At 41.5% G+C, this 21,653-nt stretch overlaps 2 protein-coding genes across 2 annotated transcripts; both read left to right on the top strand.

Moving 5' to 3' along the window:
- Positions 1-4,386: 4,386 nt before the first annotated feature.
- Positions 4,387-10,619, top strand: LOC308280474 (uncharacterized protein; the record flags this gene model as incomplete). The annotated part of the gene is made up of 5 exons (XM_080720748.1): positions 4,387-4,459; positions 5,660-5,956; positions 6,559-6,590; positions 8,115-8,202; positions 9,410-10,619. 4 exons carry the CDS (start codon positions 4,387-4,389, stop codon positions 8,190-8,192), a joined length of 480 nt encoding a protein of 159 aa, XP_080576874.1. The 3' UTR covers positions 8,193-8,202; positions 9,410-10,619.
- A 3,322-nt stretch (positions 10,620-13,941) lies between these two features.
- LOC308280114 (uncharacterized protein) lies at positions 13,942-20,380 on the top strand (the record flags this gene model as incomplete). Its single annotated transcript, XM_080720377.1, has 6 exons — positions 13,942-14,063; positions 15,127-15,420; positions 17,617-17,844; positions 18,427-18,540; positions 18,753-19,419; positions 20,101-20,380. Exons 1-6 carry the CDS (start codon positions 13,994-13,996, stop codon positions 20,378-20,380), a joined length of 1,653 nt encoding a protein of 550 aa, XP_080576503.1. The 5' UTR covers positions 13,942-13,993.
- Positions 20,381-21,653: the final 1,273 nt, after the last annotated feature.

Below are 21,653 nucleotides of genomic sequence, written 5' to 3'. Positions count from 1 at the left end.
AATGCGTTGCATCACAACGCATTGTGAGCCTGTAGATCTGTTATTTTCAAATTAAAATTGAGTACAAAAAGTGCCGTTTTCAGAATCTAGTTGGCCCTGGACAGCAGATGTCTATTTGTGTCGGCACTTTGGACACATGCACGCGGGGAGATCTGCTCTGCCACACTGCACTCTCCGCTAAGCGGGAGAGGCGTAAAATCAATTTCTGTTGACATTTTCGGACATTTTCAGACTCTAGTTGGCGCTGGAGAGCAGACGGCTCTTTGTGCACGCGTGCGGGGAAACCTCCTCTATCACGCCACACTCTCCGCTAAGCGGGGGAGGCGTCCTCTCAATTTCTGTTGGCTTTCCAGTGCAGCCACCCGCTCAAGAAAGTGTCATTTTCGGACATTTTCAGACTCTAGTTGGCGCTGGAGAGCAGACGGCTCTTTGTGTCGCCACTTTGGAGACATGCACACTAGGGTGGATCTTAAATTACCTTTTTTAGATTTTCTTGAGTCTCACCCCCCAATTATGTTCCAATGTACAAAAAACTGCTTTGGTTAAAATGTGGTTGAATTTCAAGCATATTTAGAGGTAGCTCAATCAAGTCAAAGATTGTACATTTTATTGGTCAAAATCGAATTGCACTGCAGGCACATTTAAGTTATACATTACACATTATTCTTATATTAAGCACAGAAATTATATTTTTTAAGCTTACAAATCTAAACACAAATCTGATTACATGTTTGTCATATGTCAAACCAGAATCAATGTATTGTAGGAAATAGCAAAGCAAAGAATGACAATTTGCTATTTTTCATTTAACGTGCACAATGACATTATTGCACACTCTTCAATCATACTCACAACACACAACAAGCACACAACCCCACTTCCTTGTTTACCCCTGAAAGTCACTGCAGTATTTAATAGTAATTCAGTAGTTACTGATCAATTAAAGTTTGTTTACGGCTATCGGGATACTTGTGCCGATGGTTCTGCACAATTTGCAGCAAGTATTGGAGTTGGGACTCATCTTTAGTAATGAGACCACAATATTCTTGTATTAGGGCAACCCCACGCACTGCATGATCATTGATAACATTCATCGCCTTCACTACAGCCAGAGCTTCTTGGTAGTCTACCCTGGGCTCCCACTCATCGGGATCAACGTCAAGGAAGTCATCTGGGAGATCCATCATTTTGAAAAGCACCTTGGATTTGGGAAACACAAAATCTTCAATGTTCTTCCTTGCAATTGTTCCAAGGTCAACAGTAATTCTCTTCATATGCCCCTGTTCATCATCTTCATTTCCATCTTTCATGGCTCTCACCATCAGCCTCTTCGTTTGCGCGCTCACTTGACTATCAAACAATGCAAGTCAGACGATCTCTGGAGCCAAATACCATAAGTGATTGGAATACTTTTGAGAAGCAGCTTTAGACACCTCAGCATTTATGCATGATTTTTCTTTCCTGAGGGTCAGTTTGAATTGGCCATGAAACATCCAGATCTTCAAACAATAAATAACCTTTGCCATCCAACGGGCATGATGGGTAGCTCCTGGAGCTCTGAACCGGATACCTCGAGCAGCGAGGTATCCGGTTCATCAATAAATGCTGAGGTGTCTAAAGCTGCTTCTCAAAGGTTTTCCAAACATTTATGGTGAACAGGGGCATATGAAGAGAATTACTGTTGACCTTGGAACAATTGCAAGGAAGAACATTGAAGATTTTGTGTCTTCCAAATCCAAGGTGCTTTTCAAAATGATGGATCTCCCAGATGACTTCCTTGACGTTGATCCAGATGAGTGGAGCCCAGGGTAGACTACCAAGAAGCTCTGGCTGTAGTGAAGGCGATGAATGTTGTCAATGATCATGCAGAGCGTGGGGTTGCCCTAATGCAAGAATATTGTGGTTTCATTACTAAACATGAGTCCCAACTCCAATACTTGCTGCAAATTGTGCAGAACCATCGGCACAAGTATCCTGATAGCCGTAAACAAACTTTAATTGATCAGTAACTACTGAATTACTATTAAATACTGCAGTGACTTTCTGGGGTTTTGGGGGTAAAGGAAGTGGGGCTGTGTGCTTGTTGTGTGTTGTGAGTATGATTGAAGAGTGTGCAATAAAGACATGTCATTGTGCACGTTAAACGAAAAATAGCAAACTGTCATTCTTTGCTTTGCTATTTCCTACAATACATTAATTCTGGTTTGACATATGACAAACATGTAATCAGATTTGTGTTTAGATTTGTAAGCTTAAAAAATATAATTTCTGTGCTTAGTATAAGAATAATGTGTAATGTATAACTTAAATGTGCCTGCAGTGCAATTCGATTTTGAACAATAAAATGTACAATCTTTGACTTGATTGAGCTACCTCTAAATATGCTTGAAATTCAACCAAATTTTAACCAAAGCAGTTTTTTGTACATATGAACATAATTGGGGGGTGAGACTCAAGAAAATCTAAAAAAGGTAATTTAAGATCCACCCTAATGCACACGTGCGGGAAAACCTCCTCTATCACACCACACTCTCCGCTAAGCGGGGGAGGCGTCCCCTCAATTTCTGTTGGCTTGCCAGTGCAGCCACCCGCTCAAGAAAGTGGCATTTTCGGACATTTTCAGACTCTAGTTTGGCGCTGGAGAGCAGACGGCTCTTTGTGTCGCCACTTTGGAGACATGCACGCGTGCGGGGAAACCTCCTCTATCACAGCACACTCTCCGCTAAGCGGGGGAGGCGTCCCCTCAATTTCTGTTGGCTTTCCAATGCAGCCACCCGTTCAAAAAAGTGACATTTTCGGACATTTTCAGACTCTAGTTGGCGCTGGAGACTAAACGGCTCTTTGTGTCGCCTCTTTGGAGACATGCACGCGTGCAGGGAAACCTCCTCTATCACGCCACACTCTCCGCTAAGCGGGGGAGGCGTCCCCTCAATTTCAGTTGGCTTTCCAGTGCAGCCACCCGCTCAAGAAAGTGGCATTTTCGGACATTTTCAGACTCTAGTTGGCGCTGGAGAGCAGACGGCTCTTTGTGTCGCCACTTTGGAGACATGCACGCATGCGGGGAAACCTCCTCTATCACAGCACACTCTCCGCTAAGCGGGGGAGGCGTCCCCTCAATTTCTGTTGGCTTTCCAGTGCAGCCACCCGTTCAAAAAAGTGACATTTTCGGACATTTTCAGACTCTAGTTGGCGCTGGAGAGTAAACGGCTCTTTGTGTCGCCACTTTGGAGACATGCACGTGTGCAGGGAAACCTCCTCTATCACACCACACTCTCCGCTAAGCGGGGGAGGTGTCCCCTCAATTTCTGTTGGCTTGCCAGTGCAGCCACCCGTTCAAAAAAGTGACATTTTCGGACATTTTCAGACTCTAGTTGGCGCTGGAGAGTAGACGGCTCTTTTCCCCGCACGCGTGCATATCTCCAAAGTGGCGACACAAAAAGCCGTCTACTCTCCAGCGCCAACTAGAGTCTGAAAATGTCAGAAAATGTCACTTTTTTGAGCGGGTGGCTGCACTGGAAAGCCAACAGAAATTGAGGGGACGCCTCCCCCGCTTAGCGGAGAGTGTGGCGTGATAGAGGAGGTTTCCCTGCACGCGTGCATGTCTCCAAAGTGGCGACACAAAAAGCTGTCTACTCTCCAGCGCCAACTAGAGTCTGAAAATGTCTGAAAATTTCACTTTTTTGAGCGGTTGGCTGCACTGGAAAGCCAACAGAAATTGAGGGGACGCCTCCCCCGCTTAGCGGAGAGTGTGGTGTGATAGAGGAGGTTTCCCCGCACGCGTGCATGTCTCCAAAGTGGCGACACAAAGAGCCGTCTACTCTCCAGCGCCAACTAGAGTCTGAAAATGTCACTTTCTTGAGCGGGTGGCTGCACTGGAAAGCCAACAGAAATTGAGGGGACGCCTCCCCCGCTTAGCGGAGAGTGTGGCGTGATAGAGGAGGTTTCCCTGCACGCGTGCATGTCTCCAAAGTGGCGACACAAAAAGCTGTCTGCTGTCCAGAGTCAGATTTGTAAAGGCTATGCACTCCAGTGAACAGCATCCATTTATCATGTTTTTATGTTATTAAAACCTTTCTTTTTTAACCAGAAACCTAATTTGCATTTTGTTTGTTCGTGTAGATACTTAATCTATAATAATCTATATTTTTAACGTCCATATTATGACAAAATTATCCGTTTTCAACGTTTTTCAATGGCTTTAGGGGTACTCTTATTCTGAAGAGATCGTCGCCGGAAGCCTTATTTCTGCTAACGCTATTTCTGCTCATTTCACATAGGCGAGCACTTCTGGGAACTCAGATTATGACGGTTGTGTCCTCCTGCTGTCACTGTGGCGTTGTTGTTCCTCGTATGCAGCTTATCGATCATTATTCATAGATTATCAACATGAAGGCGTGTCTCCTCGGAGCTCCGTGGTTCGTCTGTCTGTTGGCAGCGGCTGGACTCAGCCTGACCTCAGGTAACCGATAAACAGCGTTGCCTTATTTAGCCTTAGCCCCATACTCTATGCTTAGCCCCTTAGCACAAAAAATATGCGCTGTCCATGGTGCTGAAATCGATGGAAATGTCGCAAAAAAATTGTCACGTCATAATATCAAGTCAGTGTACATATTATACCCCTAAAAGGAACACAACATTAAAGTAAAACCTAAGTACACCACAGAACAGGGAACTATTATGTCACGAAATAAAGCAGACAGATATCAGCTGGTAACATACTTATTTTGTGGCATTTCAGAATTTTTTGATCAATCATCTCAACTTTGTATTCGTTTGTGTGCCAAATGTACAACTGTTTACTTAGTGATAGTCATTATTAATATTGTTTTGTGTGAATTTTATGGACAGTTTTTACTATTCCACATATTGTTGTGTAAATGAACACATAGGTACTGTATGTGTGGTTGGGTCTACCTACTGTAGAGATTGTTGAGTTTTTGTTTATTTTAGTTATATGCCTCATTCCCACTGGGCACGATAAAGATAAAGATGTCATTTTAAAAATCGTTCTCAACTCATGCGGATAATTTATGTAAACTGACATAATTATCGCTATCGTTATAGTTATCTTTATCGTACCTGGTGGGAATGATGTTTTATATACTGAAATGAACATGACATATTTCACTCCTGCTGTATACATGGTTTTATCTTTAAGATTACGTACTGTATATGGCTGCTATATACTGTAGAGATAGTTGAATTGTTGTTTATTTTGGTTTCGTTTTAGCCTGGTATATATGCTTATTTTTGGAGCGGTGAAAGCGCTCCCAATAGACAGGTATGTCCGTGGGTATGTGGGTGGCTGGGTGGCTGGGTGGCTGGCTGGCTGGCTGGCCGTGTCCGTAGCCTGGCAATACCTTGAGTGGCCACACACAACACACTAGTTAAAGGAGGGGCGCTGTTTTGTGCAGGCCAGGCACACTCACCACTCACTCACAGGCACAGTTTACAGTTTACAGTTTAGGCATTTAGCAGACGCTTTTAATCCAAAGCGACTCACACACACACACACACACACACAGGGTATAGCTGCTCAGATTCACCGCTCCACTTCGAACCGAGGTTTGATTTTTTATATTAAACCGTTCATTCTACAATATCTCGTTATTGACTGACTTAGACATTCAAATTAACTGAAATAATCTTTTCCACACAGCCCAACAAGCTGTGACATCCATAAAACTGGGAGAAAAGCTTGAATTGTTTCCAGACAATTTTCCCGAAACCATCACTGGCATCCTGTGGAAATATGGCCCCAATAAGGTAACAGAATGGGACGAGGGCTTAAATGACGACCAAGTGGATTACTATGGGACATACAGAAACCGCACTGCATTGGATAAAAAAACTGGAAAGATGGTCATCAACAATATGAACATACAAGACAGTGGAGAATATTCTGTCGAGGTAAACGGTCGAGTGCAGAGCAAGACTTACAAGGTTGAAGTGATCCGTAAGTACTGCATGCATTGTGTTCTAAACACAAAACCATAAATGTATGTCTGTCATTTAGAACATTTAAATGATATTTTTGTATTTTAGGGGTCAAGGTTAATTAAATCTTGGGGTGGTCGGCCCCTCACATATTAGGGGGGGCAGTATGAGTCACCAGAACCAAAAACGGGTGTTTTTGATTAACCTACTGTATCATGGTTAAAATGGAGTTTTAAGTTACCATGGGTTTGTATAGGAAGGGGGCGTGTCTGATAAAATGAATATCAAATATCTTAATACTGTATCAAGAAGCTCCCAAAAGCCTGAGTAGAGTATCAAAATGATTTCTCTACATTATTATAGTTAACAAAAACTAACAAAATTACAAAACCAACTAATGTGGATTGTTGGTTCATCTGTAACTTAATTTTATGTTTTTATTATACAATACTTAACATTTCAATCCTGCACCTGACAAACAACCCAAAGTATGAACTAAAACTAACACTACAACTAATACAAGCTATTGGCGTTTTCAAGAACAAAAACTAGCAAATCCACACACAAAACTGAATTGTATATATAATATAAATTCTTGTTCTTGTTTGTATCTCTTTGTAGCTGCCCCCACCTCTCCCAACAATGCTTCCCAGGTAAGAGAGAGAGTGTGTGTGTGTGTGTGTGTGTGTGTGTGTGTGTGTGTGTGTGTGTGTGTGTGTGTGTGTCTGTGTCTGTGTTTGTGTGTGTGTGTGTGTGTGTGTGTGTGTGTGTGTGTTTCGGTGCCTCTCCAGCCAGGTTTATCACATTTGTTTTTGCCACAGACATACAGAATGAGTCGACAGTACTATTACCAGAAACACATACAGAGCTAGCCCTGAATTACCATAACTGTAGTCTCTCGATTACAGACTTCTGCATTGCTGCAAAAGTGAAAAGAGCTACCGAACCTTTCCTTGACTATGGCTAGCCAGATTGCCATAACTGTAACTCTGAGAGTGTTGTGTAACTCTGAGAGTGTTCAAATGGACCCTTATTTGGTCCTTGCAATAAAAACATTTGAGAACCAATAATACTAGTTGGACTCCTAATGTGCAAGAGTCGTAGAAAGTGTCATACATAGGCTATTCTGAAGAAAACCTGGAGACTCAAAATAAGAACATTATAATGGTGTGTAAAACAATAGGCTTTGTCTTGCTTTCTTTGCCACAGACAGTTTTGTCCATGTACGGACATATTGATGACCCATAGTCTGTATTCATCATGTTGGTTTTAGTTTTATTGATATTATGTCAAGTTTTGTGAGTTTTGGTTTGCAGTTGTCTTTGTTTGTGTGTGACAGGAGGACTTTGTCACACTTTGTCCTGTGACAGGAGTCCAGATCTAATCATAAATGAAGCTTCAGCGTTAGTTTATGCAGGACATGTGAGTCTCGCCCGTCTCAGATGTAATCAGCTGTCAGTCAGCTCCTTTCCTACTCATCACTCACAGATCTGCTCAGATCACTCTGTCTAATCCAATCAGAGCTTTCGCTCGGTAAGGGAGGCTCCTTTAAATACGGCTGCATTCACTATAGCTCTGCTTGTCTTTTATCCGAAGCTTCGGATCTGCTGCTGCTTAGCTACCTCCTCCACCCCAACCTCCACCTTCTGATCAGAGTCTGGCATAGGCTCAAATACTTGCAATTTTATGTCTGCTGATTCAAGCTATTATGTCAGTGTACTGCTATCAGGGATCTCCATACAGTATATGGACATACAAGGGACAAGGATGGAACGTGATGTCACAATGTGATGTCACAACGATGTGATGTCACGACAGGTCAGCAGCTATAGCCATTGAGGCGTTACGGGGATACGGACAAGGCTGTGACAGTTTTCATAGTTAACTGCGACCTACGGTCGCAATGATGCTAATAATACTAGTTCTTTATGAAAGATAGTTGTGCTGGTCCGGTGAGGTAAGAAACCCTATAGGGGGGCTTATACAAGAACCTCACCGTTTACATTACATACAATTTGAATTTATTATTATTATTAAAAACTAAAAACAAACTAAAAATGTATTGATGATAAAGTAAAAGAAAATAGGACAATAAAAAAAGATAAAAGTACACACTTAACTTGAAAGCAAAGTAAATCCAGTTATTTAATATTGATTGGTTATTTTTGTCTCCTAAGGACTTACAGCCACTGAAGGGGTTGATGGCGGCATTATTGGTGCTCTCATCCTTGCAGTTGGTTTGGTGCTGGGTGTGATATTTCGAAGGTAAGTTTCTCTACAGATTGTAACTAGCCTACTACTCAGCAAGCAGCTAATGCGATTTCACAAGCAAACTTCACGTTTGTGTGTGTGTGTGTGTGTGTGTGTGTGTGTGCGTGTGCGTGCGCATCAAATCAAGCCAACATCTGAAACCTCATAAAACAGTTGTTTAGTTATGGGACTCCTGAGGAGGACAGAGTTTGTTTGTGGTGTGATTTGGAGGAAATTGAAAATGAGGTTCATTTCTTGTTTTATTGTCCATTATATGATGAATTAAGACATAGATTATTTGGTAAAATGTCATCTATTTGTGTTAACCTTTTTTGGTTGGATGATTATGAAAGACTTGAATTATGTTTCAGTAAAGGTATTTTCTTTTTGGCAGATTATGTGTGTAAAGCTTGGGAAAAAAGACAAAGTGTTTTGTATGCTTGAAGGACAGTTTGAAAAACAGTCTTTTTGTTTCTTTGTATACCTGTATGGTACCAATGAAATGATTTATATGTATGTGTCCTGTAAGTCCATGTGGGCTGGGCACCTTTTTGGTGCACAACACGAAAATAAATAAATAAACCTATCTATCTATCTATCTTATGTTATCACTGTTTGGATTTCATGTCAGGCCGTATAAAGGAGATTCATGTGGGCCTGAGCCTCTGCCTGAGAAAAAAAGTTTAGAACTTTATTTGAGGTAGTTTGTGATTTCCAACTAATTTATGATAATAATTATGAAATATGATTGTCATTATGAAAAGAATAATAGAATCCATTAGGGATGAGCATAACAATCATCAGTTCTTTCGGCTGACTGTGACGACTGGCAGAGAGAAGTCAGAAGTGAGAATACTTGGTGGTGTTGGTAATCACAGTGTTGCATATTTCAACAAAGCAGCGATGCCTCACAGGCTGTGAGCTGTGTGATTCTCTCATCTTAGCAATGAAAGGTTAATTTTAATGGACACCTGACATTTAGAGAGAACAAGATAACCAGGTGCCCCCCGGAGATGCAAAAGTCAAAGTTAAAATAGTATTTGGTGCTCCTTGATAAGACCTCGTCATCAGATAAAAGAAATGGGAGGGCCAGTCACTCCGAGTTAAAAGAGGGAGCAGCCTTTGTTAAACCAACATGTTTTAACCACAAGCAGTCATCAACATTTCTCTCTCTCTCTCTCTCTCTCTCTCTCTCTCTCTCTCTTTCTAATCTTTGTTCCAGACGGCCAACCGTGACAAGGAGGTTGAATTGCAAAGAAGTCTTCATTTGATTGGTCAGCAATTTTTTGCATCCATCAGTGCGTGACTGACCACAGTGACTGTTGTAGTTAGTAGCTTTTCCAAAACATCTGTATACTGACTGACAGTCACGAATGGGCAAGTATTCTACTGACAATATGTCTCTGAATTCATGTGAGTGGGATGGTTCAAAACACTATCAACTCTCTTAACACCAACAAAACACAACACATAATGCTATCAATTCTTAACACTATCAACACTCTTTGCTCTAACAATAATTAAATCTAACAATGCTTTTATCTTCATAACTTTATCTTCATATACATGGTCCTCACTAATGCTCATCATAAATGTGGCTCTTCACCAAATAGACCAAGAGAGACTGTCCAACTCCTTCAAACTAGCAGTCTGTGCACAAACTCTATTTGTCCGAAAGAAAAGAGAATTGCGCTGATTTGTTGCCTGGTCTGGTTATTATAAGCAGCTTTGGGCTTGTTTTCCTTTAAAGTCACTTGTAAATAGTTCAGGGTTAGGGGTTCACTTGTAAATAGTTCAGGGTTAGAGTTGTGAGTTGCTCTTGTTTTGGCTTGTTTCTGAAGTGTAGTTGCTTATTTGGCCTTGCTTTCAAGATTCTTTTTGAGATTAGCTGATGTAATAAGGCTCAAGGGATGAAAGTTGTTGCTTCTTTTGGGCTTGTTTTCATAGAACTGGTCTATGAAAACATATTGTACTTTTACTCCACTATAGCCATTTCAGAATAGCCGATCTACAAGCTCACAATGTGTCACGATGCGACGCATTGTTAGCTTGCAGATCTGCTATTTTCAAACGATTGTTATACATTTGCAAACTTTAATTGGAGCATTCTGCATATTGAGTACTTTTACTTTTGGTACTTTAAGTACATTTTGATGCTAATAGTTTTGTACTTTTACTCAAGTAAACTTGGAATTCCAGACTTCTACTTGTAACAGAGAGTATTTCTAAGTTGCAGTATTGATACTTTTACTCAAGTAAAACATGTGAGTACTTTTACTACCACTGGTATTTACCCCTTCATTACTGCAAATCGTGGCCGAATCGGTGCGGTGAAGAGCTGCCTTAAGATGGCACAATTTCCATCTACTCACTCTGCATCTCAGCACTAACAACACTCTTAAAGACTATCAATAACACTAACATGGTTTCTTCAGGAAACCAGTGGGGCGGCATAGCTCAGGGGTAGAGAAACCGTTATTAGAGCACGGAGGGTTCCCGAAGGGCTCCCAGTTCGAATCCGGGCTCCCCCTGAGTTAATGTCGAAGGGTCCTTGGGCAAGACTCTGAACCCCACATTGCTCCCGGTGAGCTGGTAGGTGCCTTGCATGGTTTCCTCCGCCACCGGTGTATGAATGTGTGCGTGAATGGGTGAATGTAATGCACAATCTCTGTAAAGCGCTTTGGATAAAAAGCGCTATATAAATGCACCATTTACCATTTTCAGGAACAAGTATTGTTGTATCATGGGCAGCAGATCTTAGCTTGTGCACTGATTTCTATCAAAGCTGAATGACTTCTGTGTAGCTCTAGTAGCCGAGACATAGTAACATACCTGTAAACAAGTTCAACACATTGCATACATATCTGAACCGAGCTTGTAATATGCGCCACAGTCCAGAGAAATAGGCTGTTGAAAATATCTGACCATCTACATTTATTTGTTTTAAAATCTGGTCCAACTGAATTACTGTAAATGGAATAGTCCTACCTACAATTTTGAGACAACCACACATTATTATTACAAATGTACAATTCATGGGTTGCATTTGTAGTCCTACATTGGGCATGTTGAGGACCAACACAAACACAGGTGTTCTGATTTGTGTAGAACATTAGTTCTATGCCAATCAGACAATTGAAACACCTGTGTTGGTCCTCAACATGGAGGGTGTAGGACGACAAATGCAACCCATGAATACAGGTATGCAAAAGGTATTTTTTTTTGTTTGTTTATTTATTTATTTATTCATTTATTTATTTAATTTACTGTATATACTTATTTACACATTTATTTGTAGCCTATAAAATAGATCTGTGGCGTGTTGTGAGCTTGTCATTTGGCTCTTTTGGCAAGAGTGATTGATAACAGTGATTGTTATTTATAGAAGACATTTTGCACAAATATGAATACAGATGTGTGCCTTGAGATTTTGACATACTCTCTGGTGTGACTTGGACACAAACGGTTTGAAAACCACAGCCTAAGGTATGAGCTGTTTGCATTTAGCCGCTCCATGTTAGTCTTCTTGGGCTGATATTACTTGTGAATAAAGGAGTTTTCCTGTGAAACATTGACAATAATGTGCTTTACTGATTTCCATGCCTTGAATTCTCTGTCTGTAGATGCGATGGATATCATATCAAATAAAATACATTTCATGGATAGAAATCATTAGGACGTGCCTATAGTTCCTTCTTCTAGATCAAACTACAGTTTCACGTCACTTTCACTTTTTTTACATAACGCAGCCACCTCACGGTGACATTGTTCAAATAAGAAATCCACCCCTGAGGCTCCACTCTGTCTGCGGTCAGGTGCAATACATTTTATAGTTAGATATTACAGTTGAGTAGAAGGGTGTGTTCTAGATCAAACTACAGTTTCACGTCACTTTCACTTTTTTTACATAACGCAGCCACCTCACGGTGACATTGTTCAAATAAGAAATCCACCCCTGAGGCTCCACTCTAGCTGTCTGCGGTCAGGTGCAATACATTTTATAGTTAGATATTACAGTTGAGTAGAAGGGTGTGTTGAGTGCAAATCTCCACCAGGAGGTATAGCCTAATCATAATATCCTTTAATGAAGTGACATGTCTATACGTGACATTCAAGAATGATGGTTTCACTTCACTAATTGTTGCAGGCAAGTTAGAGAATCAACACCTAATGTACAGTATGTCTAATTTTTCCATTAGTTTTGCCATGTAAGGAGACCACCCAGTTTTTGGCAGTGCTTAACTTGTCAGATATAAACCAGGCACTTTTTATTTATACAAAACAACCTCCAACATTGTTCATTTGGCATATTAAAACCTTACGAGTAATTGCACAAAAGAAAGCTAAATAATAAGAATGGTATAACTTTGCCAAACATGTGAAACCTGCCCAGGAGCCAGGAGGCACTAATTGCAAATCACTCAGTTTATTGTCTCCGCCAGGCCGAAAGGCATGGCCGCGACTATGTTTTCGCCCCTATCCCGGCTATCCGTCCATCTGTGTGCGTGTGTCCTTCCGTCTGTAGACAGATAATCTCCGGCACCTTTGGCACGATGGCAGGGAAACCTTACACACACACACACTCCCTGGGTGCGAGAGCAAGAGCAGAACCTCTGCCCCCAATTATGTTTTTGTCAAAAAAGCTTTGCCCTGCATTTTTCACATCTGCTTTTTATAGCGCCACCAGGAGGCCAACTTATGTAAAAAAATCACTATTCACCCCACAACATCTAGGCTACACATTTTACACACATGAATGGTCACCCACTCAATAGCAAACAATGCACACAACCAAAGTTCCACACATGCGGAGCCCTGTACTCGGAAGAGCACTGCTTCTAGTTTAAACACTATTTTATTAAAAAAATAAATAAAAAAAAATTGTGGTATAATTATTTCATAGCTTCATGGATTTCTATTGCAGTTTATAAGAAAAATGTTGTATTCAGAGACAGAGGGGAAAGGTGGTATAGCCTACTCTACTGGATCCAGAAATCAGGGGAAAGGGGTAGCCTATACCTACAATATATTGATTACCAACCACTGGTAAAGAGCATATAGCTCCTATAGGCCTACTGTAGCCACCCTGATCCATGAATGGAGGAAGAATGAATGTAATCAACTGTGAACAAGTAAGCTGTGGGTATAATTATTTGTCTTAATTGTCTTCCCTGTAATATTGTTCATTAGGTTAATTAGGCTACTTATGGCTGCGGTGTAATGCAGATTTTGGTCCGAATTAACTTACTTCCAGAAAAATAGTGAATAGGCTATCATCAGTGTGTGAATGTGAATCTAGCCTATATGATAGCTTTGTTTAACAGGTCAGGTGGGGGCACCTCGATGTAAAATGGTTACAAAAATGAAAATAAAAAATAAAATAATAATAATAAAAGTTTTGAAAATGTGTCTTTATAGTAATGTTTAATTACACATGATGTGAATAAGCACAGTAGCTACATCATTTTCAGAATTAATTGTATTTTTCAACTTCTTGTATGTCCCTACTCCCTAGACATAAATTATAGACCTAACTCCTGTAGAGGACATTGAGAAAACGTATTCAAAATAAAGGTTCTCTACAGGAGTTATATTTTATGGCCCACCTGACCTGTTATACAGTGTCACTCATTCATGGCTCGCAGCAGTAGCAGGCCTGGCTATGACGTCGTGAATAAAACAGTTTCACTTTCACTTAACCTCGCCTCACCAGGCTTTCTTTCACTTGGTCGCTGAGGTGCAACCATAGGTGTGCAACAACAGTGTGAAACAGTTTCACTTCCAGCAGCAGTGTGTGGCTTACAGAATGGATTCTAGAAGCTTTCCCGTCGTAACGATCATCTTTTTATTCACCGTTTTTGGAGAAATCGATAATGGTGAGTACGTTTGTTTGTGTTATTTTTCTAGATTGTGAAATGTTTGAAAGTGTGCGTCCGTCACACTCAATATAGTAGGCTCAGACTGGCTATATTCAGGAGTCAGGACAGCGCCCTGGGAGTGACATTTCGCCAGAGATTTCGTTTGTAAAATGCGTTATGATGAGTTTGAGGGTCTTCAGTTTGCCACCTGCTCTGTGGGGAGTTTCAGCAGGGTTTTTTCAGGATCCAAGTGCCCCCTAGCTGAGAGAGAGAGATTAAGCAGGGACGCCCACTATATCAGTAGTTCTCAAACTTTTTCATGTCAAGGACCCCCAAATTGTCTCTTATTACTTATTAGCCCGTGGATAAGCCAGGGACCCCCATAAGAGATGTTTTATGGCTCTAGCAGTGATTCAAGGACGCCCAGTTTGACATTCATTTACAGGCTACAGACCCCCATGGGCTCTCTGGGACCCCAATTTATATTGTAATGTTAATTTAACTCTGAGAGTGTACAATTGGTACACTCTGAGTTATATCCATAAGGGTCCATTTGGTTCTTAACTATCATTTATCAGGGGACCCCCTGGAACTCCTTCAAGGACCCCTGGTATTGTATAAAATTGCGTTGCAGATTAAACTTTTCATAGATTTAAAATGACAAAGATCAGTAGGCTACTTCACAAATTTCTTTGTGCCCAGGATTAAGGAACCCACATGAAATATATTTGGCATCGGACCCCCATCTGAATTTTCTTTGTGCCAGGGACCAGAAGAAATTTGAAATGTTTTATAGTCTAATGCTGCATTCACACTGCAGATATATAGTTGAACGTTTTGCTTGCTTGGTCAATGTTATCTCAATGGAAACCAGCTTTAAAGATAGAGGACACACACAGAACAAAGCTTTGAAAGCTTTAAAGCTGGTTTCCATTGAGATAACATTGACCAAGCAAGCAAAAACGTTCAACTATATATCTGTAGTGTGAATGAGGCATTAGTCTAGTCTTAGTTGACTAAATATAAAAATCTTAGTCTTAGTCAACAAAATGAACACTGCCTGCAACTTTTTTTTTTACAGCTGAGTCCAGCAAACCTCTCTACGTTTCCAGTGGCCACAATGTGACTCTGAATCCTCACATGTCTGGAACTCCTACCGACATCCTTTGGAAACTCGGCGAGAACAAGGTGGTGGAGTGGGATGCCGCTGGCGCTTACACAGAGTACAACAAGTTCAGCGGCAAAGTCTCCCTCAACACCGCGAAAGGAGAGCTCAACATCAGGGGACTGAGCACGGACATGAGCGGCTTGTATAACATAGAATACACCATTAATACGATGCTCCATCACTACAACCAAAGCGTGGAAGTGCTTGGTAAGTGCTGAGAAGCGTGTCGATTTTGACAGCAAACTTTGCTTTAGTTTATAGTCTAAAATGTCTACTGTTGTGCTTTAGGTGATTCACAAACGTTTTTCATGTCAAGGACCCCCAAATTAATATGTAGCACCCATCTGAGAATAATAGACATTTTGACTTTTTAATGCAATACCTCTTATCAAACAGTAGGTGTCCTACCTGACCAGACCAAAGAATATAGGGTTAGAAAATAGAAGAGCATGTAGTCCAAAATACACCACATTTGTGTTATTATGTTTTGTGTTATTTCAGTTATATTGTACTTCCATATTGGTCAACAATAATATTTTATACACTCAAACAGTTATGGAGCTTTAAGTTTAAGTTTTCAGCTTTAGCCTTTAGGGTGTGGTGACACCAAGCTCCGATTCTGTCTGTGAGGCAGATTCTGCCAATGCTTTTCAATGGGAACAGGGCGGTTTGTTGCCATTCCCGCATTTTGTATTTATTTTTATTTTATTTTGAAAAGCATTAAAGTTCGGTGTGACCGCAGCACCCTTACACAAGTGTTGAGAGATTTCAGTTTCACTTTTATAACCACAATGTAAGCTTTATAATTCCCCTAGAATTCCCCTCTCAGTGGGTTAGATGCATCTCAGCAGCCAAACCCCTGCTAAGCAGGTTTTACAACTGAGTCTAGACGAGATAAATGCACAGTTTTCTAATAAACACACAATATTATACAGGCCAGGGACCAGGGTACTCATCTGCCCTGTTTAGACAGTTTATTTAATACAACTGTAGGCTAATTAAGTTCAGTCAGTTGATTAACCACAGACATATGGACAGAGTGTTTGTGCATATAGTGACACAGCGAGATTGGAATCTCACTACCTCACCAGTCACCACCCTCTATAATTTTACATTCCAAACATCTTTCCTGCGCTTCCCTCCCCCACTCACACTCACACTCCCCCCTCTCTTTCTCTCTCACTCTCTCTCTCTCTCTCTCTCTGGTTTCAGTTGTTTCTCTATCATTCTCCCACCTCCCTCCTTTCTTCTCCCCTCTTTGTCTTACATAATGACTGTCAAAAGTCAACAATACTGACAGAACAGATACAAGTACTGAGTATCTGTGAAGAGTTCTATAGTCTCGTATTAGTAGCCTGGCGGGCCATCGCTGATACTGCGTTCACTCATTCCTTCCCCAGTATCATATTGTGGGAAGGAACGAGTGAGTGAATGCACAGTATGAGGTTGGCTTGCCAGGCTATCGTATTAGAACCAGATAACATTGTAACAGAGGTGGGTAGAGTAGCCAAAAACGGAACTATGAAAGTATTTGTACTTTAAAAATACAGTAACAACTCAAGTAGAAATAGAAAGTAGTACTCCAAATAATTAATACCCTACTAAGAGCAAGAAGGTATCTATTCAATACATACTGTATATAACTTTTATTTAATCCACTTGGTGTAAAAGTGGTCCCCTCAAGGACCAGTGGTCCTTGAGGGGACTCCAGAGGTTCCCCAGCAAAATGTGTTAATAATATAGCATCACAATCAGTTTAACCAACAACCACTTTAACTCTATACACTGGCTATTTCAAAATAGCCAATCTATCTGCTAGTTTCAAAATATCTTGAAACATTTTGTATGGGGGTCCCTGGCACAAACATTTTCAGTTGGGGGTCTGCGGCCCTTAGGGGTGACATGAAAAGGTTTGAGAACCTCCACTCATTCTTCTACAGTATGTGTGTAACCTGTTGGCACCTGTCAGCAGTGTTCTGTGACTTGGGACTAGGTTGTAGATTTTGATTATTATTGCAAAACATTAACCACTTGCCCTATGTACATTTCGGCCATTTGAAAATAGCCGATCTACTATTTTCAAATGATTTTTAATTATACATTTAAAAACTTAAATGAGGATATTCTGTATAATGAGTCTTTTTTTACTTTTGGTAATTGAAGTACATTTTGATGCCAATGCTTTTGCGCTTTTACTTAAGTACAGTACATTTTGAATTCTGGACTTCTACCTGTAACAGAGTATTTCTATATTCCAATATTGATACTTTTACTTAAGTAAAACATTTGAATACTTTTTCCACCACTGCTACTGCGTAGGGTTTAAGTGCTATTTATTTCTAACAAGCTCTCTCTCTCTCTCTCTTTCTCTCTCTCTCTGTCTCTCTGTGAATGTTTCTACAGATCCGGTGACCAAGCCTGAGATCACGTGTGACCGGACCAACGACACCTCGACAACTCTCCGCTGCTCAGCCCAGGGCAGCAAGCTGCAGTACCGCTGGTCAGGGCCCGGCCTGAGCAAGGACCAAGAGGAGTCTGAGGTTCTCACCACCACAGAGGAGGGCCTGTACACCTGCGAGGTCAAGAACCCAGTGGGTCAGCAACAACACAGCTTTAACACTACGGAGTGTGGTAAGAACCGCAAGGATGATCATTATGACATTTGAGTCTATGACATTTATTATAACACTGGGTCGGGACCCATGTGTGGGTTGCGCATACATTTTTATGGGTCCCTATTTTTGTTTCCTAACTTTTTTTTAATTATTATTATTTCAAAACATTTTCCAAAAACATTCACAAAAATGCAAAGATTTTCATGAATTAAAAATATTTGTTTTCAGTAATTTCATGAAGACATCTAAGAAATGACATAAAATAGAAAACAAGCTCGCGGCGCGAAACAACACGTTGTGTGTTTGGAGAATGGAGATCTACTATTTTCACTAGTTTGGATCGCAGGCAAACGTCTAATCTCTCTTTCGGGTCTCGACCTGAAAGGTTTTGGAACCACTGTTATAAGACGCTTTCAGCCAGACCGGCTTACAATGAGTGAGTGGGTAGGATTTAATTCCTGTCAGTCAAGTCAAAGGACATCTGCATTAACAATTGTGATCCTACAACATTAATGTTTGCTGTTTGACAGTCAGAAAGTGGTGATGGGAAACAGAGATTAACTCAACACTAAACTCACACTGTCTTTATCTCCGACAGAAGATCAACCTCCAAACTCCAGCAATGCTGGTGCAATAACTGGTGGAATCATCATCCCAATCATATTGGTCATAGTAGGAGTTGTGATTTGGGTGTGTGTTAGGAACAGGAACAGTAAGTACATTTTCTGTTTGTTTGTTTATTTGTTTTATTTTTCATTTCCATTGTGAATTAATCATATAGAAAAATCCAGGCAATGAATGGTATGCTTTAAAATGTGACTTCAGTTCTTTAGTATCAATTGATATTAAATCAATGAAGCAGGAATGTGCAAGTGACAATAAGGAGCTAACAATGTTTCCTAATCTATTCTTCAACTACCACAGATCAGCCCAGTTCACTTGCTGTTGACGACAAAGGGAACCATTACATTAGTGTGTCACAGATGGAAGACAAAAGCAATGGGACACTGCCCCATGTGCACCTGGAGTTCGAGACGAGGGACGACAGGTCCACATGTGACACATCAGTGCCGGAGGGCACGAAGGACGTCCCTCAGGGGTCCCCCGTGTCCCCAGGGTCAGCACCCCCGCCGAAACCCCCCAGGCTCTCTCAGCACATGTCCAACAAGGACCCACCGTCAGAGAACACCGAGGTAGGAGAGGAGGGAGAGGGAAGGGCTGAACAAACTGACAAGGTGAGAGATGACTGCAGGGAAGAAGGAGGGAGTACAAGGGCCGTGGTCGCTGGAGGAGAGGCGGCGGAGGAGGGGGCGATGACGAGCGAAGAGGATGCGAGGGAGGCGCGGGTTGCGTCCGGCGGAGGGGAGGGTGCGGCACGGGTCGAAGGGAGCGAACGCCAGAAGGGGACCGAGGACGCGCCGGGCACACTCCCCCCCTGTCCTGGCACGGCGGCGGCGAGCGAGGAGCAGATTAGAGAGGACGACGGCACAGGGGAGGGGAGAGGGCAGGAGGACAGAGGTGAGGAGGAGGGCAAGAAGGAGGGGAGAGAGGAGGGGGACAGACTGGAGGAGGGAAGAGAGGAGGAGGTTTTGTCACCCCTCCGGAATTCTGCCCTTCCTGGCTCTGCCCAAGGAAGATCAAAGAAGGAAGGGACACCAACGTCATTTTAGGCTCCATGGCCATCCGCCATGACACTTTGGGTGGCGGAAGTGGCACCGGAGGTTCGGTGAATAACATTGCGTCTATGAGCTTCGGCTGGGACAGCTCATGAACAAAAAATATTTCTGAACGATAGAGACCTTTATAAAACACTCAGCTCAGGAATATAAAAGAAAACATGTCACACATTGTTTTGTGCTGTGTTGCTTTTCGGTGAGTACACTGTACAACATTATAGAGGCATCTAAAGAGCACAATTTACGTTTCTGAACGAGATAGTATCGCGAGACTCTCCACCACTCCCTGTCTGGAATCCAAATCTCGCGATAGCTCCGAGACAGAAACAGCCGCCGCCGCTGTTTAGCTGCCTCAATAACATTATGTACCGTGCACATCGAAAAGCAAGTGATTGTAAAAATACCTGTGATATGTCTTCTTTTATATTCCTGGAGCGACTATACAACAAAGGTCTCTATCGTTCAGAATTATTTTTTGTTCATGAGCTGTCCCAGCCGAAGCTCATAGACGCAATGTTATTCATCGAGCTTCCGTTGCAACTTCCGCCACCCAAAGTGTCACGGCGCATGGACCGTGGTGTGGGCGTGACTTCCAGTGACTTCTCCTTCTTTGGATACTTCTTGGCTCCCCCGGTTCCACCAACACTACACCTCCTGAGAATTCACCTGGAACACCTGTGCGGGGTTCACTTCTATAAGCAGGCTGTTTGTTTTCTCCACATCAGTCTGGTGACCCGGACATCTCTGAATGCACAGAAACTCTCCAGAGCCATGATCAGTGTGATGCTGCAGTCCCAGAAACTTCTACAGGCTAACCGATCATACTTGTTTACTCAACAGGGTTTCATTTTCCTCCCCTCCACGCACACATCCTAGTCCTAAATCCATGCGGTACTGAGAAAGACAAAAAAAAAGAAAAGATACTCCCTGCATACAACTACTGACCATTGGACCTGCCGATTCCAGGGTACACAATATTGTTGACACTATATTATATATATATATATTGCATTTCGACACTGATTTGCTCCCATCACAGAACTCTAAGAATAACAAAACACATACAATTACTCTTGGTGCTAGGCCTCTTTTGAAGGGCTCTTAGGCTACACACTAAATCTGTAAAAAACAAAAGAAAAAGTCTACTATTCCCTGTTAACAAGGTGGCTACGCAAAATACCTATAATCAGTTTGTTTTTTTAAGGTTGACCAAGAACACATTACATACTGTAGTTATCCTTGTTACAGTATCATTTTACTGGAACGCTGGTCAAACATCCCTTTCTCCCATGTGGAGTGTATTCATTCTATTAAAATGACTACAGACTAGTAGGTTTATTTTTATTGTTATTATTACTATTTCAGATTATCCTTATGTTTTTACCTTCACCTTTTTTTTTTTTTTTTTTTTTTTTTAATAGTTTTATATCTAACTTTATTGTGGAATAAACCCCCTCTCAGATTACAAATCGAAGGGTGGTCTAGGCCTGACCACCGCCTTATATAACTAATGGTCAGTCAATATTTCCATTGCCTTTTGGGGTTTGTGTTCAGGATAGGCGTAAGAAAAGGTTAGAATGAACCTCTTAGGGCATTTTTTCAGCCTAGTGAAAAATAATCCACCTCTGGCGTGTACATACTGTAGATGTGAATTTCTCCCTGTTTTTGTCCCGAAGTCAATGTGTTCTTGAATATTAATAATACTTATTTTATTTAATTCCTTGGATCTAAATTGTATAGAATAATGTGTTGATTTGTCTCTGCATGCTGTTTGCTTCAGATGTTATGCTGTATTTCCTATTTCTTTAAATGTTCTGTTTCAGGATAGCTTTGGAAAGAGCACCATTGTCGATATCAATAATTGTTTTATGGAAACAGGACGTCCGGTATTTGCTGTGCTGTCGTGTTTTATAGTTTTATTTATATTATCCATGATGTTTCCATTCATATGTGGCGGAGAGTGTCGCAGCCCCAGCCTGAAGCCTCAAAAGTCTAGTATCTGCCCTCGTTCCATAGGGATGTCCCTTTGGAGTAATGGTTAAGATATTGGACTTTCACGCGGGAGACCTGGGTTCGAAACCGGGTGAGGAGGTTCGGATCACCTCCGTTACATTGGTGCCGTGACCCGGATCCAGGCTTCCCCGTAGGA

This window comes from Nannobrachium achirus (assembly GCF_963921795.1).
Source record: "Nannobrachium achirus genome assembly, chromosome: 24".
Classification (NCBI taxonomy): domain Eukaryota; kingdom Metazoa; phylum Chordata; class Actinopteri; order Myctophiformes; family Myctophidae; genus Nannobrachium; species Nannobrachium achirus.
The sequence above is the reverse complement of the archived record's forward strand: the minus strand, read 5'-3'. Positions and strand labels throughout refer to the sequence as shown.